General features: G+C 44.9%; 1 protein-coding gene across 1 annotated transcript in view; it reads right to left on the bottom strand.

The window, feature by feature from the left end:
* Positions 1 to 2,340: 2,340 nt before the first annotated feature.
* LOC116991493 (endophilin-A3-like) overlaps positions 2,341 to 16,600 on the bottom strand; it is a 39,862-nt gene continuing 25,602 nt past the window's right edge. Inside the window, exons 5-9 of the mRNA XM_033050124.1 lie at positions 15,530 to 15,663; positions 6,794 to 6,952; positions 5,753 to 5,856; positions 4,875 to 5,002; positions 2,341 to 2,765 (exon numbers count right to left, since the gene is read on the bottom strand). Of these exons, the coding sequence (XP_032906015.1) occupies positions 2,560 to 2,765; positions 4,875 to 5,002; positions 5,753 to 5,856; positions 6,794 to 6,952; positions 15,530 to 15,663 (731 nt within the window). The 3' untranslated portion in view covers positions 2,341 to 2,559. The remainder of the gene's footprint in view (positions 2,766 to 4,874; positions 5,003 to 5,752; positions 5,857 to 6,793; positions 6,953 to 15,529; positions 15,664 to 16,600) is intronic.

Genomic DNA, 16,600 nt, shown 5'->3' with positions numbered 1-16,600 from the left:
TCCCCTTCACCACCTGATCTATCTGCTCATCACACACCTCTCCCGGACTCGGTTTGCCGAAGGGCTTGTTTCCGCGCTGTATCTCTAAACTATTGCTCCTATGTTCTTACTCTTAAAGCTGAACCCTAAGATTTAGAGCCAGCCTCTTGTTGAATGGGGGGGGGGGGGGGGCGAGCAGATCAATATATCAATTGGGGAGGCTTGATCAAGAAGTTGGTGCCATGCATCCTCTGGTGGCCACTTGCAGAACTGCAGCTCAGTGTCCATAAATTGATCAGTCTGTGGCTTTCTGAAGCATCGTACTGGTGTGGGTCGTCGGGTTGGTGCTCTTTGTTTGAGGATATGGATGGGTGACGTTTCGGGTGAGACCCGTCTTCAGTCTGAGAGTGAGGGGAGGAGGGAAACTAGAGATAAGGAAGGGTAAGATGTGAAAAGGACATATCAAATCAGACATTGATCAAGGAACTGTAGAATGGTTCATGGGGAAGGTGACAATGAGGCATTCAAACAGTAAAATTAGTCAGGAGGATGGTGAAACTAATCGGAGAACTAGGGTGGGGGAGGGACGGAGAGAGAGGGGAAAAGTAAAGGGGCTGTCCCACTGTACGAGGTAATTCAAGAGTTCTCCCGAGTTTCCCCTGATTCGAACTTGGAGAATTACGGTAATAGCCGCTCGTAGGTACTCGGGGCTCTCGTGGACATTTTTCACTGTGCTGAAAAAACTTTACGAGTTACCGCGTTTCCCGAGTACCTGCCGTTAGCGTTACGAACCGCTACGAGACATCCACGAGCTCCGACGTACCTGCTACGTACATTCTATGTACTTACCATGAGTTTGATTTTTTTTCCAAACTCGGGAGAGCTCTTGAATTACCTCGTCCAGTGGGACGGGCCCTTAAGGGTTACTTGAAGTTAGAGAAATATAAAGAGGGTACATAAGATAGGGTACAGAAATATAAATAGGGTACAGCTTCTTCCAAAATACCATTACCCTGCTGAACTCACAGGCTCGACGCTAGCAATCTTTTATACCCTTTTATCTGTATGGGGAAGAACAAGGGGTCACAGTTTAAGGATAAGGGGGAAATCTTTTAGGACCGAGATGAGGAAAACATTTTTCACACAGAAAAATGCCCTCCTGCCCAGCATGCCCATGCCAACCAAGATGCCCCATCTACTCTAGTCCCACCTGCCATATCCTTCTAAACCTGTCCTACCCATGTAGTGGTATCCAGAGTGGTGAATCTGTGGAATTCTCTGCCACAGAAGGTAGTTGAGGCCAGTTCATTGGCTATATTTATGAGGGAGTTAGATGTGGCCCTTGTGGCTAAAGGGATCAGGGGGTAAGGGGAGAAGGCAGGTACAGGAACTAAGTTGGATGATCAGCCATGATCATATTGAGTGGCGGTGCAGGCTCGAAGGGCCGAATGGCCTACTCCTGCACCTATTTTCTATGTTTCTATATATTTATTTGCCCATGTACTAGATTAATTTACCCACATTGTACATATTGTTTTAACCAGTATTTTACTACTTTGCACTCTGATTAGATGCTAAACTGCATTTTGTTGTACCTGTATTCGTATTTGTGCAATGACTATAAAGTTGAATCTAATCTAATCTAATCTCAAAAAGATGCAAACATGTCATTGGTAACGGTGTCCAACAATGAGAGCTAACACTGGTTAAATTGCAGTTTTTACACACACATTTATTATGGCATCTGTGCATAACAATAAATTACACTGCCAAATAAAATGGCTCAAGAACAGGTCAGAATCTTAAAACGTTAATAACAGTTCATTATAACCACAATAATTAAACTGTATCAAGAATATTCTTATTACAGCTAAATAGAAATTTTTCCCGCACTGTAAAACAGCAACAAAAGATTCAGAGCGCATGTAAAAGTTAAATAGTTACAGCCGTATACTTAGAAACTGTGTTTAAGAAGGAACTGCGGATGCTGGAAAAATCGAAGGTAGACAAAAGTGCTGGAGAAACTCAGCGGGTGCAGCAGCATCTATGGAGCGAAGGAAATAGGCGTTGCCTATTTCCTTCGCTCCATAGATGCTGCTGCACCCGCTGAGTTTCTCCAGCACTTTTGTCTACTTATGCCCCTGTCCCACTTAGGAAACCTGAATGGAAACCTCTGGAGACTTTGCGCCACACCCAAGGTTTCCGTGCGGTTCCCGGAGGTTGCAGGTGGTTGCCGGAGGTTGCAGGTAGTGGAAGCAGGTAGGGAGACTGACGAAAACCTCCGGGAACCGCACGGAAACCTTGGGTGGGGCGCAAAGTCTCCGGAGGTTTCCGTTCAGGTTTCCTAAGTGGGACAGGGGCATTAGAAACTGTGAACTTGCTGGCAGAAATAGGTAAGATTTGCAATTACTCTTGTAGCAAAAAGACATAAACATCTTCAGTACAAATGGAACATGTAAAAAAATAAATAGACAAATAGAAGACGTACAAAAGTCAATCAAAGAGCAAGGCTTTCACGGAATGCCACACTGATGAAATGTCTGTGTTCTGTATCCGGGCATTTACAAAATTGGGTCGGTTTCACTGCGGCAATGGAACAATCACCTGCACATAATTAATGGGGAAGAAGCCGGATTCGCCGCTCGACATGCCTTCAAACCAGTTTTCATCAATCTGATTTGTAAGAGTGATGATGTCACCTTCCTTGAATCCAAGTTCTCCTTCATTCTCAGGGTCAAAGTCATAGACAGCTTTACAGCAGGGCTGGTCCACTTGTGTCGAGGAAGCTGTGTGCAATGGGGAAGAACATTAGTTTGCTCCTGCGTCAAGGTTATCTAAAATTATGAGAGGCAGAGACGTGGTAGACAGTCAGAATCTTTTTCCTCGGGTGGGAATGTCCAACACTAATGATTAATTTCCCTCCTGGGATGAATAAACTTCTATCGTATTGTATCGTATTGTAAAGGGCATAGCTGTAAGGAGACAGATGGAAAACTTAATGGAGGTTTGCGGGGCCTAGTTTTTTTTTTTACACAGAGTGGAGGGGGCCTGGAACGCATTGCCAGGGGTGGTGGGGGTAGATAGGTTAGTGGTGTTTAAGAGGCTTTTAGATAGGCACATGGAAGTGCAGGGAACGGAGGCTGGTTCCACCAGGTGGCGCCGTCAGCGATGGCAGCCTCGCCAACGCTCTGTCTGTCTTTTCGCTTTTTTTGTTATTTTTAGTATGTTTTAAAAAGTTTGGGTCAATGTTCTCTGGTTTGTTTTATGTGGGGGTGGTGGGGGGTGGGGGGGGGGGGTCTGGGGCCATAGCCTTGCCCTTTACAATACGATACGATTGAACTTTATTTATCCCAGGAGGGAAATTAATCATTAGTGATGGACATTTCAATCTCTTACCTTGCCGGAGATGCGATTGTTTCCCGGATCGTATCTCCGGTCGCTCAGCGGCCGAACATGATGGAGCTGGCGGCCTTGCACGGAACTGACTTTGAGCCCCACTGCGGCGCTGTGGACTTGCCATCAGAGCCTGCGACCCCTTGCCTGGGATCAACGCTAAAACCGCGGCCTGCGGGTTTCAAATCGAGAAGCTCGCAGTCTCGGGTAGAGACTGATGTCGGGAAGCACCAAAGCTGCAGGAGGTTCGACCAGCCCCGACCCGGGGTCCGATCGCCCGGCACAGGGGAGCTAAGATCCCCCCTGATGCGGGGGAACAGGCCCTTCGGCCCAACTTGCCCACACCGGCCAACATGTCCCAGCTACACTAGTCCCACTGCTTGCATTTGGTCCATATCCCTCCAAACCTGTCATATCCATGTACCTATCTAACTGTTCATCTAAGGCAGTGGTTCACATCTTTGTTGGCATATGTACGCGCATACACAAACAAAATACTGTATGTGGTATGTATCTTTGTTAGGTTCCTAAACATGGGCTCAACAAACGGATCTGTTATTTATGACCCAATCATTTCCCCCCGGTAAAGCCCCAAATGACCCCCCCCCCCCCTCCCAACCCCCAGGTTCAGAATCACTGATCTAAGGGTAGGGAGAGTTTTTTGGGAGAGGTGGTTGTGGTGATTTTCAAACAAGCTGAAAAGAGGAGTGCATCACACGCACACACACACACACACACTGGTTTAGGAAAGCTACTCACAAGGTGAACAGGTACGCCTTGACCTGCCAACAATCCTGAATGGGGAAGGTTTAGCTAAATGATAACAGAAAGGGAAACAAGGACTGACACCTGCAGGCTAGTGCAGGTACTACATGAACCAATGCACAGCTAAACATGCAACCTTGGCAAACTAAATAAAAGTACGTCCAAAACATACATTATATTAACATTAAGACCATCAATTTGTGATATAATGGTATAGAATATCAAAAATTCTGAAGGTCTTTTTAGGATCAGATCTGCAGGTTTTATACAGGTGATTCTGGAAAATTATTGAGATTTTTCCATGTATATTACTGTATATACATCACCTTTAGTTTGGAGAAGCAGCATGGAAACAGGCCCTTCTGCCCACTGGGTCCATGCTATCCAGCAATCACCCGTACACCACACCTGCCCACTCTGCACCCGACACACCCGGGACTATTTATAGAAGCCAATTAACCTACAAACGCACACGTCTTTGGGATGTGGGAAGAAACCGGAGCACCCGGAGAAAACCCACGCGGTCACAGGGAGAACGTACAAACTCCGCACAGACAGCACCTGTAGTCAGGATCGAACCCGGGTCTCTGGCGCTGTGAGGCAGCAGTTCTACTGGCGCGCCACTGTGCCGCCCATTTTTGGTTTGGTGCAACCTCCATTTTACTCTGACCAAAGAGCACTGAAGTATGCGTACAATTCTACAAGTTTCATTCTAATATTCACGTAAGTATTCTTACCAGATGACTTGAAGGAGGAATTGTACGAAAGACCATTGTGTTGTGGGTTGTCAATAGGCTCAAAGGATGAGGCAACTGCAGGCTTAGGCCTGAAGTCACGCTTCGGACGGCTGCAGACTATGCTGATCCTTTAAGAAAAACATACAAGGGTTTTATGATCGGCCTGACTTCTGACTTAGCTTAGAATAACACCCTTCCACCAATCCCCTGTCTTTTGCGGGTGTCAGTTCTAGATCCACACCATCAAGTCACCATGCATCTTCATCTGCTGAATCAGCCTAACATGAGGGACTTTGCCGAATGCCTTAACAAAGTCTTGTAGACAACGTTTACCTCCCTTCTCCATCAATCACCTTGTCATCTCCTCAAAAAGACAAAGCCACTCTGACACTCCAGTGTCATAATCTTTGACACCCTTCCTAATCAGGAACCCATCAATCTGTGGTTTATAAATACCCTGTGAAGGAAAGAACTGCAGATGCTGGTTTAAATCGAAGTTAAAGGGTCTCGACCCGAAACGTCACCCATTCCTTGTCTCCAGAGATGCTGCCTGGCCCACTGAGTTACTCCAGTATTTTGTGTATATCTTCTTTTACAATTACCTGATGACTTGGCCTCCACAGCTGCCTGTAGCAATGAATTTCACAGATTCACCACCCTTTGGCTAAAGAAATTCCTCCTCATCTCCTTTCTGAAGGTACGTCCTTTTATTTTGAGGCTGTGCTCTCTGGTTCTAGACTCTCCCCAGTTTATGTCTTTTGTATTCTTGTCTCACCGGTTAATTTCAAAATGCCCATGGAGTAGACTTGAATCCTAGACCCCACCGCCCGGCCACCCCCATCCCCGTGATTGCATGCACGCACGGTTTGGAACTACACCTGCTCTGTAGTGTGCCGTGAAGCTGCTCCAGGATTGTAGTGGATTCTTTGTGGTAGCTCAGTGTGGCTTCCACTAGAGCAAGGAGCTGACTGATTTGCTCTACCTGTAGGTAAAAGGAAATTTCTTTAGCAGGATGACTAGTCTAAACAATATTTAAAGCATGTCTATGGTTAAATTTGGAAGGGAGTAAGTAAGGATACTGACAGAGATTTGCTTCCTAAAAGCTTTTTAGTCGCAGCCTTTATTGCACTCAGGAACTCAGTACAAATTAAATCACAGGACTAGTTTGCAGCCAAACAATCTGCATATCGCTCACCTGTACATGCAACATATTCCAATTTCTCTTGATCTATGCAAGCTGCAATTCAAAATAGCCAGAAAACAGGCTTTTTAAACAAAAGAATTGCAAAGAAATTGATGTATTGTCTAAAATATATTTAATCTTGACTTGTCATTTTATGTATTAAAAATCTATATGTGATAATCCTTAGTTCAAAAATAATTCTTGACAGAAATTATCCGTCCTTAGCACTAAATCTTCTCGCCTTTGCTGAAATACGTTCTGACTTTATTCTGCGTGCTTTAAGGGCCTGTCCCACGAGCATGCGACCTGCATGCGGCAAGCGCGACCAAACCGGAAGCGGGGGCCGCGCGGAGGTCGAGTGAGTGACGTGAAGTTCGAGCGAAGTCCGCGGGAATTTCGCGCGTGACGTACGGTGTCAAGACGCTGCACACGCCCATCGAGGCGGCTGCGGGCCGGCAGGCCGTTTCCGCGCGGGATTTTTTAACACGGTCAGTTTTTCGGAGCCCCGCGCGATGTCTGACCAGCTCCGCACAACTCCATACGGCTCCGGCGATCGAAGTGGGACCGGCCCCGCGAGGCCGTACGGCTCAAGCGACCACGTTAGGTCGTGCTTGCCGCAAGCAGTCGCATGCTCGTGGGACAGGCCCTTAAGATTAAGAGACTGAGTTCAATATGGGTGTCGTTTATGGGCTTTGGGTTGGTCGGGGGAATGAGTTCTGATTAGCCAAGCACTCACGTCATTTTCCAGGAAGTTGAACATGCTGATCTCAGCGAGTTCCTTGGACTCGTCAAACTTATCCACCGCTTGTCTGATCTCCTCATCGGGGATTTTACCATGACGTTTCTTTTTATAATCGTAATCTAGGCGACGGCCCTCCAGCTTTCTTAAATGATGCTTTGTCAAGATAAGAACATGTTAGTAGGAATCCTCCATTTGTTGAATAATATATACTTAGACAAAATGTTCCAACTTGAACATGCTCACTGGATTCGTTGTTGAGAAGTGGAACAATATTTTCCAGGCCATGTTCTCTTCTATTCCAATGAAAGGTTATTGATCTGAAACATCATTTGTTTTTCTCTCGATAAAGATCTTTCCTGACCTACTGAGCATTTCATCGCGTCGTACAGCACAACAAAGGCCCTTCAGCCCATCTTGTCTAGCATGCCCCATCTAAGGTAGTCTCATTTCACACATTTGGCCCAAATCTTTCCTATCCACGTAACTGTCAAATTGTCTTTCATATGTTGAAATTTTGCCTGCCTCAACTACCTCCTCTAGCAGCTCATTCCATATCCCCACCCCCTCCAGAGTTCACAGGTTCGTAAGTTATAGGGGCCGAATTAGGCCATTCAGCCCATCAAGTCTACTCCGCTATTCAATGGTGGTTGATCTATCTTTCCCTCTCATCCCATTCTCCTGCCTTCTCCCCATAATCCTTCCCCCCCTCCCTCTCCTCTCCCCCCCCCCCCCCCCCCCCCCTCCAATCCTGGAGACATGACACCTGAGTGGAAAAGTTGCCTCTCAGGTTCCTGTTGAATCTTTTCCCTCTCATCTTAAACCAATGTCTTCTGGTTCTTGAGTAAAAGACACTGAGCATTCACCGTATAAATTCTCCTCGTGATTTTAGACACCTCTATAAGATCACCCCTCACCATCATGCCCTCCAAGAAATAAAGTCCTAGCCTGCTCAACCTCTCCCTATATCACAGGCTCTCGAGTCCTGGCAACAATCGGGACGACAGATGGCACAATGGGCTAAGTGTTCGGCTGGCAACCGGAAGGTAGCCGGTTCGAATCCCGCTTGGAGTGCATACTGTCGTTGTGTCCTTGGGCAAGACACTTCACCCACCTTTGCCTGTGTGTGAATGTGTGTGAATGTGTGTGAGTGATTGGTGGTGGTCGGAGGGGCCGTAGGCGCAGATTGGCAGCCACGCTTCCGTCAGTCTGCCCCAGGGCAGCTGTGGCTACAGAAGTAGCTTACCACCACCGAGTGTGACTGAGGAGTGAATGAATAATGCGATGTAAAGCGCCTTGAGTATTAGAAAGGCTCTATATAAATCCCATCCATTATTATTATTATTAACATCCTCATAAACCTGCTTTTGCATTTCCAACATGTTCTGTTTCATTTCAGTTTTGTAACATGTGCAGTTTTTTTTTTCTTTTACATTTGTCATGTCTGGGTTAGTCCAGTCTGTGCCGTTTTTTTTTTTTGTCTAAACTCGGAGATTGTTTGGCAGCCACAAAGCTTTGGTGAACATGGTTCGATCCTCAGGTAATGATTATGTGGGATTTAATAGTCCCTGTAATCTCAGACTGAACTCTAACCCTAAAGGGCCTGTCCCACTTGATGATTTTTTTCAGCGACTGCCGGCATCATCGACTGATGTATCAGGTCACCGAAAAATTCGCGGCGTGATGACGTTTGACGTGCGGTGTTTTCTCAAGTGTCGCAACTTTTTTTTTGTCGCCGCTGGATTGTGAAATGTTCAAAATCTTTTGGCGACACTGATATGACACCGGCAGTCGCCGAAAAAATCACCAAGTGGGAGAGGCCCTTTAATGGAAACCCAATGCAGTATGCTCCCACATCACATCACAAATTGCTCCCAGTATATATGTGGCAAGGAATTCAAAGTGCATGAGAGACAGAATATGAGGGAATGAATGAATGATACTTTATACTTTATTGTATTTTTTATAAGTTAAACTGAATATGCTGGAGAGAGGAGGCGGAGCAACAAGCTGGAGTAGTCGCACTTTTTCCAAGCTCCCAATCTGTTAACCTTCAACTGTTATTACAGCTCAGCCGAAGTTTTAAAACTACCATAAATATTTAACACCATCGACAGCACTCCTCCACATCGTAAAGATGGCAGGCAGAAGAAAGAAAGAGGAGCAAAATATTGAAGACTCGTCGACCAGCACCATCACGGCTACGCTAGCAGCCTTGTTAACGGAGCACAAGGCATCGCTACTGGCAGAGTTTAACGCAGCGTTCACCAAGCTGGAAGCAAAGCTGGACAATATCCAGACCACTATTCTAGATCAACAACAGCGTCTTTCGTCATTAGAGACATTTGCAGATACCACCAGCCAAGACATGCGAGCTATGGAGATAATGCTAACTACGGTCATCGAAGAGAACGCCAAGTTTAAGTCTAAGCTTATCGACCTGGAAGGCAGGAGTCGCCGAAATAACGTAAGGATAGTCGGCCTCCCCGAGAACATCGAAGGCCCCCAAACAACAGCTTTTTTCTCTCAACTCCTGCTCGAGACACTTGGCGAACGCATACTGGAATCAGCCCCGGAGCTAGACCGAGCCCATCGCACGCTAGCAGCCAAACCAAGCCCTGGTGGGAAACCCAGAGCAGTTGTGGTTTGCTTCCATAGATTCCAGACCCGCGATTTGGTGGTGCGTGAGGCTCGGAGGCAGAGGGGTAAGCTGAAGTACAAAGATATCCCGATTCACATTTTTGAAGATTACTGTCCCGAGATAGTTGAACAACGTTCTGCATATCGAGACGTCATGAAGGAGCTGTACAACCTGGGTCTCAAACCCTCCCTTCATTATCCGGCCAAGCTGTTCATCATGGCCGGGGAGGGAAAGAGGCGACGGTTAACATCTCCCGAGGATGCTCAGGCTTTCATTTCATCTTACCGTTGATGCAGACCGGGACCCACAGATGACTGACTCTGCGCGGTACGTTTACATCCGAATGGCACAGGGATCCAGTTAATCTACGGTTACATTATGGGTTACATTATGGGCTAACTTTAGCTTGACTGCCCTTAGCAATTAGCCACTGCTAGCGCTCGGCCTTGCTGTTATATCAATGACTATGTCTTACCAACTTTTCCTTTTAATGTTTATGTGTAATCATACTTGAAAGGCTCTTCCCCTGTACATGCTATAAAATAGGGCTAAAGGGACCCACATTGTGGTTCGTGATTTGATCTCTGCCTTCTTGCTTTTAGCAGCTGGCCAGCATTTGAATGGTTTGTTTACACTAGTCTTAATAGCGGACTGTCTGGGGCTGATAAGAACTCATTATAGTCAAGGCTGCGTTACACCAATTAACTCTTACAGCGTTTTTGTTTAACAAAACTTAATTGATGTTCTTCTGCCCTGCGCCTTAATCCAAGAATCCAGTTTGCCACTTGTTAATCTCTCTAATGCTAACTCTTTCTTTATACCTTACCAACTTTAAGTTATACTATGTTATACCAAAGGAAGCTATTCCTGTTTCACTTATACGTTGGCTTACTTATTTAGTATCACTATTTTGTTAATTTTGTTAATTTGTCTTGTTGTATTATTACTATCATCACTACTATTATTACCATTAGTGTTAGCAATGTCATTGGTAGTACAACTACCAAGGCTATTATTTTAACTTTGTATCTATTCATTTAGGTTTACTTCACTTTATTTCTATTTCTATTTCTATTTTCTATTGTCCATTTCTCAAATTATTATTATCATTGTTATCATTATTATAGTTATTTCATTTTATGTTACTTTACTGATATTGAGCGACTTTGCTGCTTTGGGATGTGGAAATATTGGGAGTTAAGATCGGACTACTCCATGCGGATGCGAGGACAACGTACCTTGGTGCAATGGGCACTCAAGGTTCGGTTGGGACATTGGGGACCTCAGGTCCGGGGACTCAGGTTTGAAAGATGGTTAAGTGATATGTGTCACGACCGTTTGTTGTGTGTATACGTATGTATGTATTTTTTTTTTTGTTTTGTTTTTTTTGTTTTCCCCTTTTACCACCCACACCTCCACTCTCAGCAGCTGGCTTCGATGCGCTCTTCCATTTCAATCTGCAGTATTACAGCGCTCTGCCCACTCGTTTGGATATAGCTAAATATGGCCAACACAAACGGCACTCTTAGATTTGTCTCGTGGAACGTGAGGGGAGTGGGGGGTCCTACTAAGACTGATAAGATCTTGGCCCACTTGCAATACCTTAAGGGCGATATATTTTTTATTCAAGAGACACACCTTCGCAACAGAGAGGTAACACGGCTTAAGAGAGGCTGGATTAGCCACTTATTTCATTCAAAATTTAATTATAGGGCTAGGGGTACTGCTATCCTGATTCGTAAAAACGTTATGTTCGAACCACAGAAAATGGTGGAAGACCCTGCTGGCCGCTTTGTCATGGTCTCTGGCAAACTGCAAGACACACCTGTCATATTGGCCAGTATTTACGGTCCCAACTGGGATGACAGCTCATTTGTAACCAAATTTTTCACATCTCTCCCAAACATTGAAAATTACCACATCATTGTGGGTGGAGATTTTAATCTGGTCCAAGACCCTATACTGGACAGATCTTCGAACAAAGCCTCCACTTTAACTAAATCAGGTAGGACTTTGCATGCTTTTACCAAACAACTTGGGCTCACTGACCCATGGAGACATACATTTCCCACAACTAAATTATTTTCATTTTTTTCCCACGTGCACCGTACCTATACCCGTATAGACTTCTTCCTCTTAGATAACAGACTGCTCTCCAAAATCAAATCCAGCGAGTATCATAGTATCGTGATATCAGATCACGCTGCGACTTCCCTCGATCTTCACTTTCGTAAACGAACTAACCCCTTTAAACAGTGGAGGTTCAACTCCTCATTACTAGCAGAGGCTCACTACATGCAATTCCTGCACTCCCAAATCACCTTATATTTTGAGCTGAATGACTCGCCGGACATAGCAAGAGGTATACTCTGGGAAGCTTCAAAAGCCTATATTAGGGGCCAACTTATCTCTTTTGTCTCCAACCTGAAAAGAGCCGAGACGTCCCAAATGGCAGACCTGTTACGAAAAATAAAGGACATTGATGATAAATACGCATCTGACCCAGACCCTAATTTTTATAAAGAACGCTTTAGGTTACAAATAGACTTTGACCTCATGTCTACCAATAAAGCCAAGTTACGACTGCTTAAATCTAGGCAACACTTTTTTGAATCTGGGGATAAAGCTGGGAAGCTTTTGGCCCATCAGGCCAGAACCGAGGCGACTTCACGGCTAATTCCAGCCATTAGATCCAGCTTAGGGGAGATTCATACCGATCCTCTTAGAATTAATGAAGCATTTGCTAAATTTTACGCTGAGCTATACACTTCCGATTGTCCTCCCACTGCAGATGACATGTTCCGTAGTATGATGTTTCCCCGAATTGACGATGAAGCCACGAAAGTCTTGGGTGGTCCCATAACTGTCACTGAGGTCCAAGCAGCCATCACATCGCTGCAAAGCGGAAAGTCGCCTGGCCCTGACGGCTTCACTGTAGAATATTACAAAGCTTTCTCTGTTCTCCTCGCACCAGTCCTGAGACATATGTACAATGAGGCGTTTCTACATCGCCGCCTACCGCCCACCTTGTCGTTGGCTACTATCTCCCTAATTCTTAAAAAGGAGAAAGATCCTCTGCTTTGTAGTAGCTATAGACCAATTTCACTCTTGAATGTGGACCTCAAAATCCTCTCTAAAGTTCTTGCGCTCCGTCTTCAACAAGTGATGCCCTTTATTATCTCATTAGATCAAACAGGGTTTATGCCAGGCCGACAGTCCTCCCACAATACTAGGCGTCTCCTTAACATCATCCATTCACCAAGTAGTGAGACCCCGGAGATAGTGGTCTCCCTCGACGCCGAAAAAGCTTTCGACAGGGTCGAGTGGAAGTACCTATACGAGGCGATGGACAGGTTTGGCCTCGGCAATAGTTTCATTCATTGGGTCAGTCTATTATATTCGTCCCCGGTGGCCTCAGTACAAACAAACGACACACTGTCGCCCCACTTCCCCCTTCGGAGAGGTACCAGGCAGGGTTGCCCGTTATCACCACTTCTGTTTGCTGTCGCGATAGAACCCTTGGCGGTCTGGTTACGCTCAGAGAAGGGCTTTAAAGGTATTACACGGTTTGACACAATTCATAAAGTCTCATTGTAGGCGGATGACCTGCTCCTGTACATCTCGAATCCAGTCAGCTCTCTCCCTGTGATTATGAATATTTTAGAACGGTTTGGAGTGTACTCTGGTTATAAACTTAACTACCAAAAAAGTGAATTATTACCGATTAACTCATTGGCTAAGCAGCTCCCTCGCTCTTTAACCTCATTCAAATGGGCGGAGGAAGGATTTCGCTACCTCGGCGTTTTTATCACAATACCTATATTTGATATGTTCCGCACAAACTTCCTGCCTCTGGTTGAGAAAGCTGAAAGAGACTTTGACCGCTGGTCAGTCTTACCGTTATCCCTCGCGGCCCGGATAAATCTGGTCAAGATGGTCGTCCTACCCAAATTCCTGTACCTTTTCCAGCATGTTCCTATATTTATCACTAAATCTTTTTTTGATAAATTAGAAAGGAGAATATCTAAATTTTTATGGGGTAGCAAACCGGCCAGAATTCGAAAGACGCTACTACAGTCTCCTAAGAGTGACGGCGGTTTGGCACTTCCTGACTTTAGGCGATACTACTGGGCTGCTAACTTGCAAAAAATCCTGTACTGGATGAATGATGATTGCGACCACCTACCGACCTGGGTACACATGGAAAAGGCGAGTTCACATCTCCCGTTGCGGTCTGTCCTATGCTCCCAACTCCCCCTTTCTATAACATCTGCGGGTGCAGGCCCAATTGCATCCCTCTCACTCAAGATATGGAGTCAATTTAGGAAAAACTTTGGTTTACAAGGCCCTTCCATCTTGACCCCACTGCTTAAAAATAACATCTTTAATCCTTCAAGTACAGACTCCGCATTCAAAACCTGGCATAGTAATGGCATCAGTAGTATCAAAAACCTATACAAGGATGGTATTTTTTCGTCTTTTGCGGAGCTTTCGTACAACTATAGCCTCCCAAACTCCCACCTTTTTCGTTTTTTCCAGATTAGGAATTTTGTGAAGAAGATATTCCCCCATTTCCCAAATCGTCCCCCTGAAACCCTGACCGATTCCATCCTAGCTCTAGATCCCAACCGGAAGAAATGCATCTCTTTTTTGTACAACTTATTAGGGTCGGTTATATTGAGACCTCATACCTCATTAAAAGCTGCGTGGGAGGGCGAGCTGAATATGAAACTAACAGACCAGCAATGGGACTCTGCCTTGGATTTGATCCATTCTTCCTCCATATGTGCCCGTCATGGCCTAATCCAATGCAAAGTCCTTCACAAAGTCCACTACACAAACGCAAGATTATCTAGAATATACCCCGCTGTTAAAGACACCTGCAACAGATGCAATCAATCCCCTGCCAACCATAGTCATATGTTTTGGTCTTGCCCTAAGCTAGCAACCTTTTGGAGGAGTGCTTTCGACGTGCTAAGCAGAGCCTATGGCCAGACTATTCCTCCAAACCCACTGTCAGCTATTTTTGGTATTCCCCCCAACACCAACCTCTCTGTTGCGTTGAAGCGGGTCCTGGCTTTTACAACCCTGTTAGCCCGGAGACTGATTTTGCTTAACTGGAGACTTACCTGTCCCCCGACACACGCCCGCTGGATCAAGGAGGTGCTCTACAACTTAAAGCTTGAAAAACTTAGGTTCTCTCTCAAAGGCTCTACCAAGACATTCCTAGATAAATGGAACCCTTTCCTGGAACTTGTTAACTCTCTTAACTTGTTTCCGGACTCGGAAGAGGACTGAGTGTCCTCTATCACAGCTCTGTCTTATTGCAGCTGCTATCCCCTCAATCCCTCCCCCCCCCCTCCCTCCCCACAATCTATTCATTTATTTATTTATTTATTTATTTATTTTTTCCTCTTTTTTTAAAAAAAAATTATTTATTTTTTTTTTTTTTTTTTTTTTAATTTATTTTTTATTATCGTATTTGTGTGGATGTGTACGTATGTGAGTGTTGTTTGTTCCCGGGTGGCGAGGGTGGGTAAGGGTAAGGGTTTTGAGGGTCGTTTACATACTGTTGTACAATTATGTCCTGATTATCACTGTCTGTTATCATTGTATGTATGCAAATTGCTGTTAAATTCAAAATTCAAATAAAAAGATTTAAACTAAACTGAATATGCTGCAGGTCTATTAGACTTTAGAGATATAGCGCGGAAACATGCCCTGCTTGGATATGATAGATCATTTGGACTTTCCCTGTCCACTCTTTGGCAACTCAGACCGGGTTCGATCCCAACTACGGGCGTTGTCTGTACGGAGTTTGCACGTTCTTCCCGTGACCTGCGTGGGTTTTCTCAGAGATCCTCGGTTTCCTCCCACACTCCAAACACATACAGGTTTGTAGTTAATTGGTTTGTAGGTTAATTGGCTTGGTATAATTGTAAATAGTCCCTCGTGTGTGTGTGTGGGGGGGGGGGGGGGGGGGTCGCTGGTCGGTGCGGACTCGGTTGGGCTGAAGGACCCGTTTCCTCGCTGTAGTTGTAAACTATAAAAAGTAAAAAACAGCATTTATGTTCGTGGGGAAAGATACTCACTCCAATTTCTTTTAAGTCTTTTTCTTGTAAAATTTGCAGTGGATCAATAAAATTCTGCTTTACGTCGATATCCAGGGAATCCTTCACTTCCCCCATTTGTTTCAGTGCTTCACCAACATCGACCAGAGCCGGCCCTTGAAAAATCACACACGTAACAAAATCAGCATACACAGAGGGCTTTATACAGACCACCCTTCAGAGTGAGGCTAAACGCAAATTGGAGGAACTGCATCTCATATTTCGCTTGGGCAGCTTACAGCCCAGTGGAATGAATATTGATTTATCTCACTTCAAGTAGCCCCGGCATTCCCTCTCTCTCTATCCCTCTCCCACCCAAGTTGCACCAGCTTCTCATTTTCATCCAACAAACAGCTATCAATGGCCTGTTTCCTTTATCATCATTACTTTCGGCATATCTTTCATTCAATCTCCCCACATCACCGTCTATATCTCTCGTTTACCTTATCCCTAACCAGTCTGAAGAAGGGTCTCGACCCGAAACGTCACCCATTCCTTCTCTCCAGAGATGCTGCCTGTCCCGCTGAGCTACTCCAGTATTTTGTGTCTATCTTCAAATTCATTCATTGTAATGTCTGAATACCATAATCATGAAAGTATTTTAATTGTAAAAGCTCAAATTATACGCACTAGATCACAATTGGAAAAATGATGGTAAAAATGAATTGAGAATCTTCTCTATATTGCAGGAAAATTTGAACTGTATAAACTCATTGAAATCATTTAGATCACGCCTAAAGCAAAAGTGAAACGCAGGTTGTTTAGGAAGGAACTACCTTCCCCTAGTTAACAATCGATATATTTTCCTTTGATGTCTTGTTTTCACACCTCACCCTTCCATATCTCTAGTCTCCCTTTACCCTGACTCTCAGTCTGAAGAAGGGTCTCGACCCGAAACATTACCCATTCCTTCCCTCCAGAGTTGCTGCCTGCCCGCTGAGTTACTCCAGCATTCTGCGTCTATCTTCGGTGAAATGCAGGTGGATTGATTTAAATTTGAATCACATTATCAACTTAACTAGAATTAAAATGCAATGAAAAAGAAAAATATAT

Source organism: Amblyraja radiata, chromosome 34 (genome assembly GCF_010909765.2).
Source record: "Amblyraja radiata isolate CabotCenter1 chromosome 34, sAmbRad1.1.pri, whole genome shotgun sequence".
In the NCBI taxonomy this organism is placed as follows: Eukaryota; Metazoa; Chordata; class Chondrichthyes; order Rajiformes; family Rajidae; genus Amblyraja; species Amblyraja radiata.
Note: the sequence above shows the minus strand (reverse complement) of the source record. Positions and strands in the feature narration are given on the sequence as shown.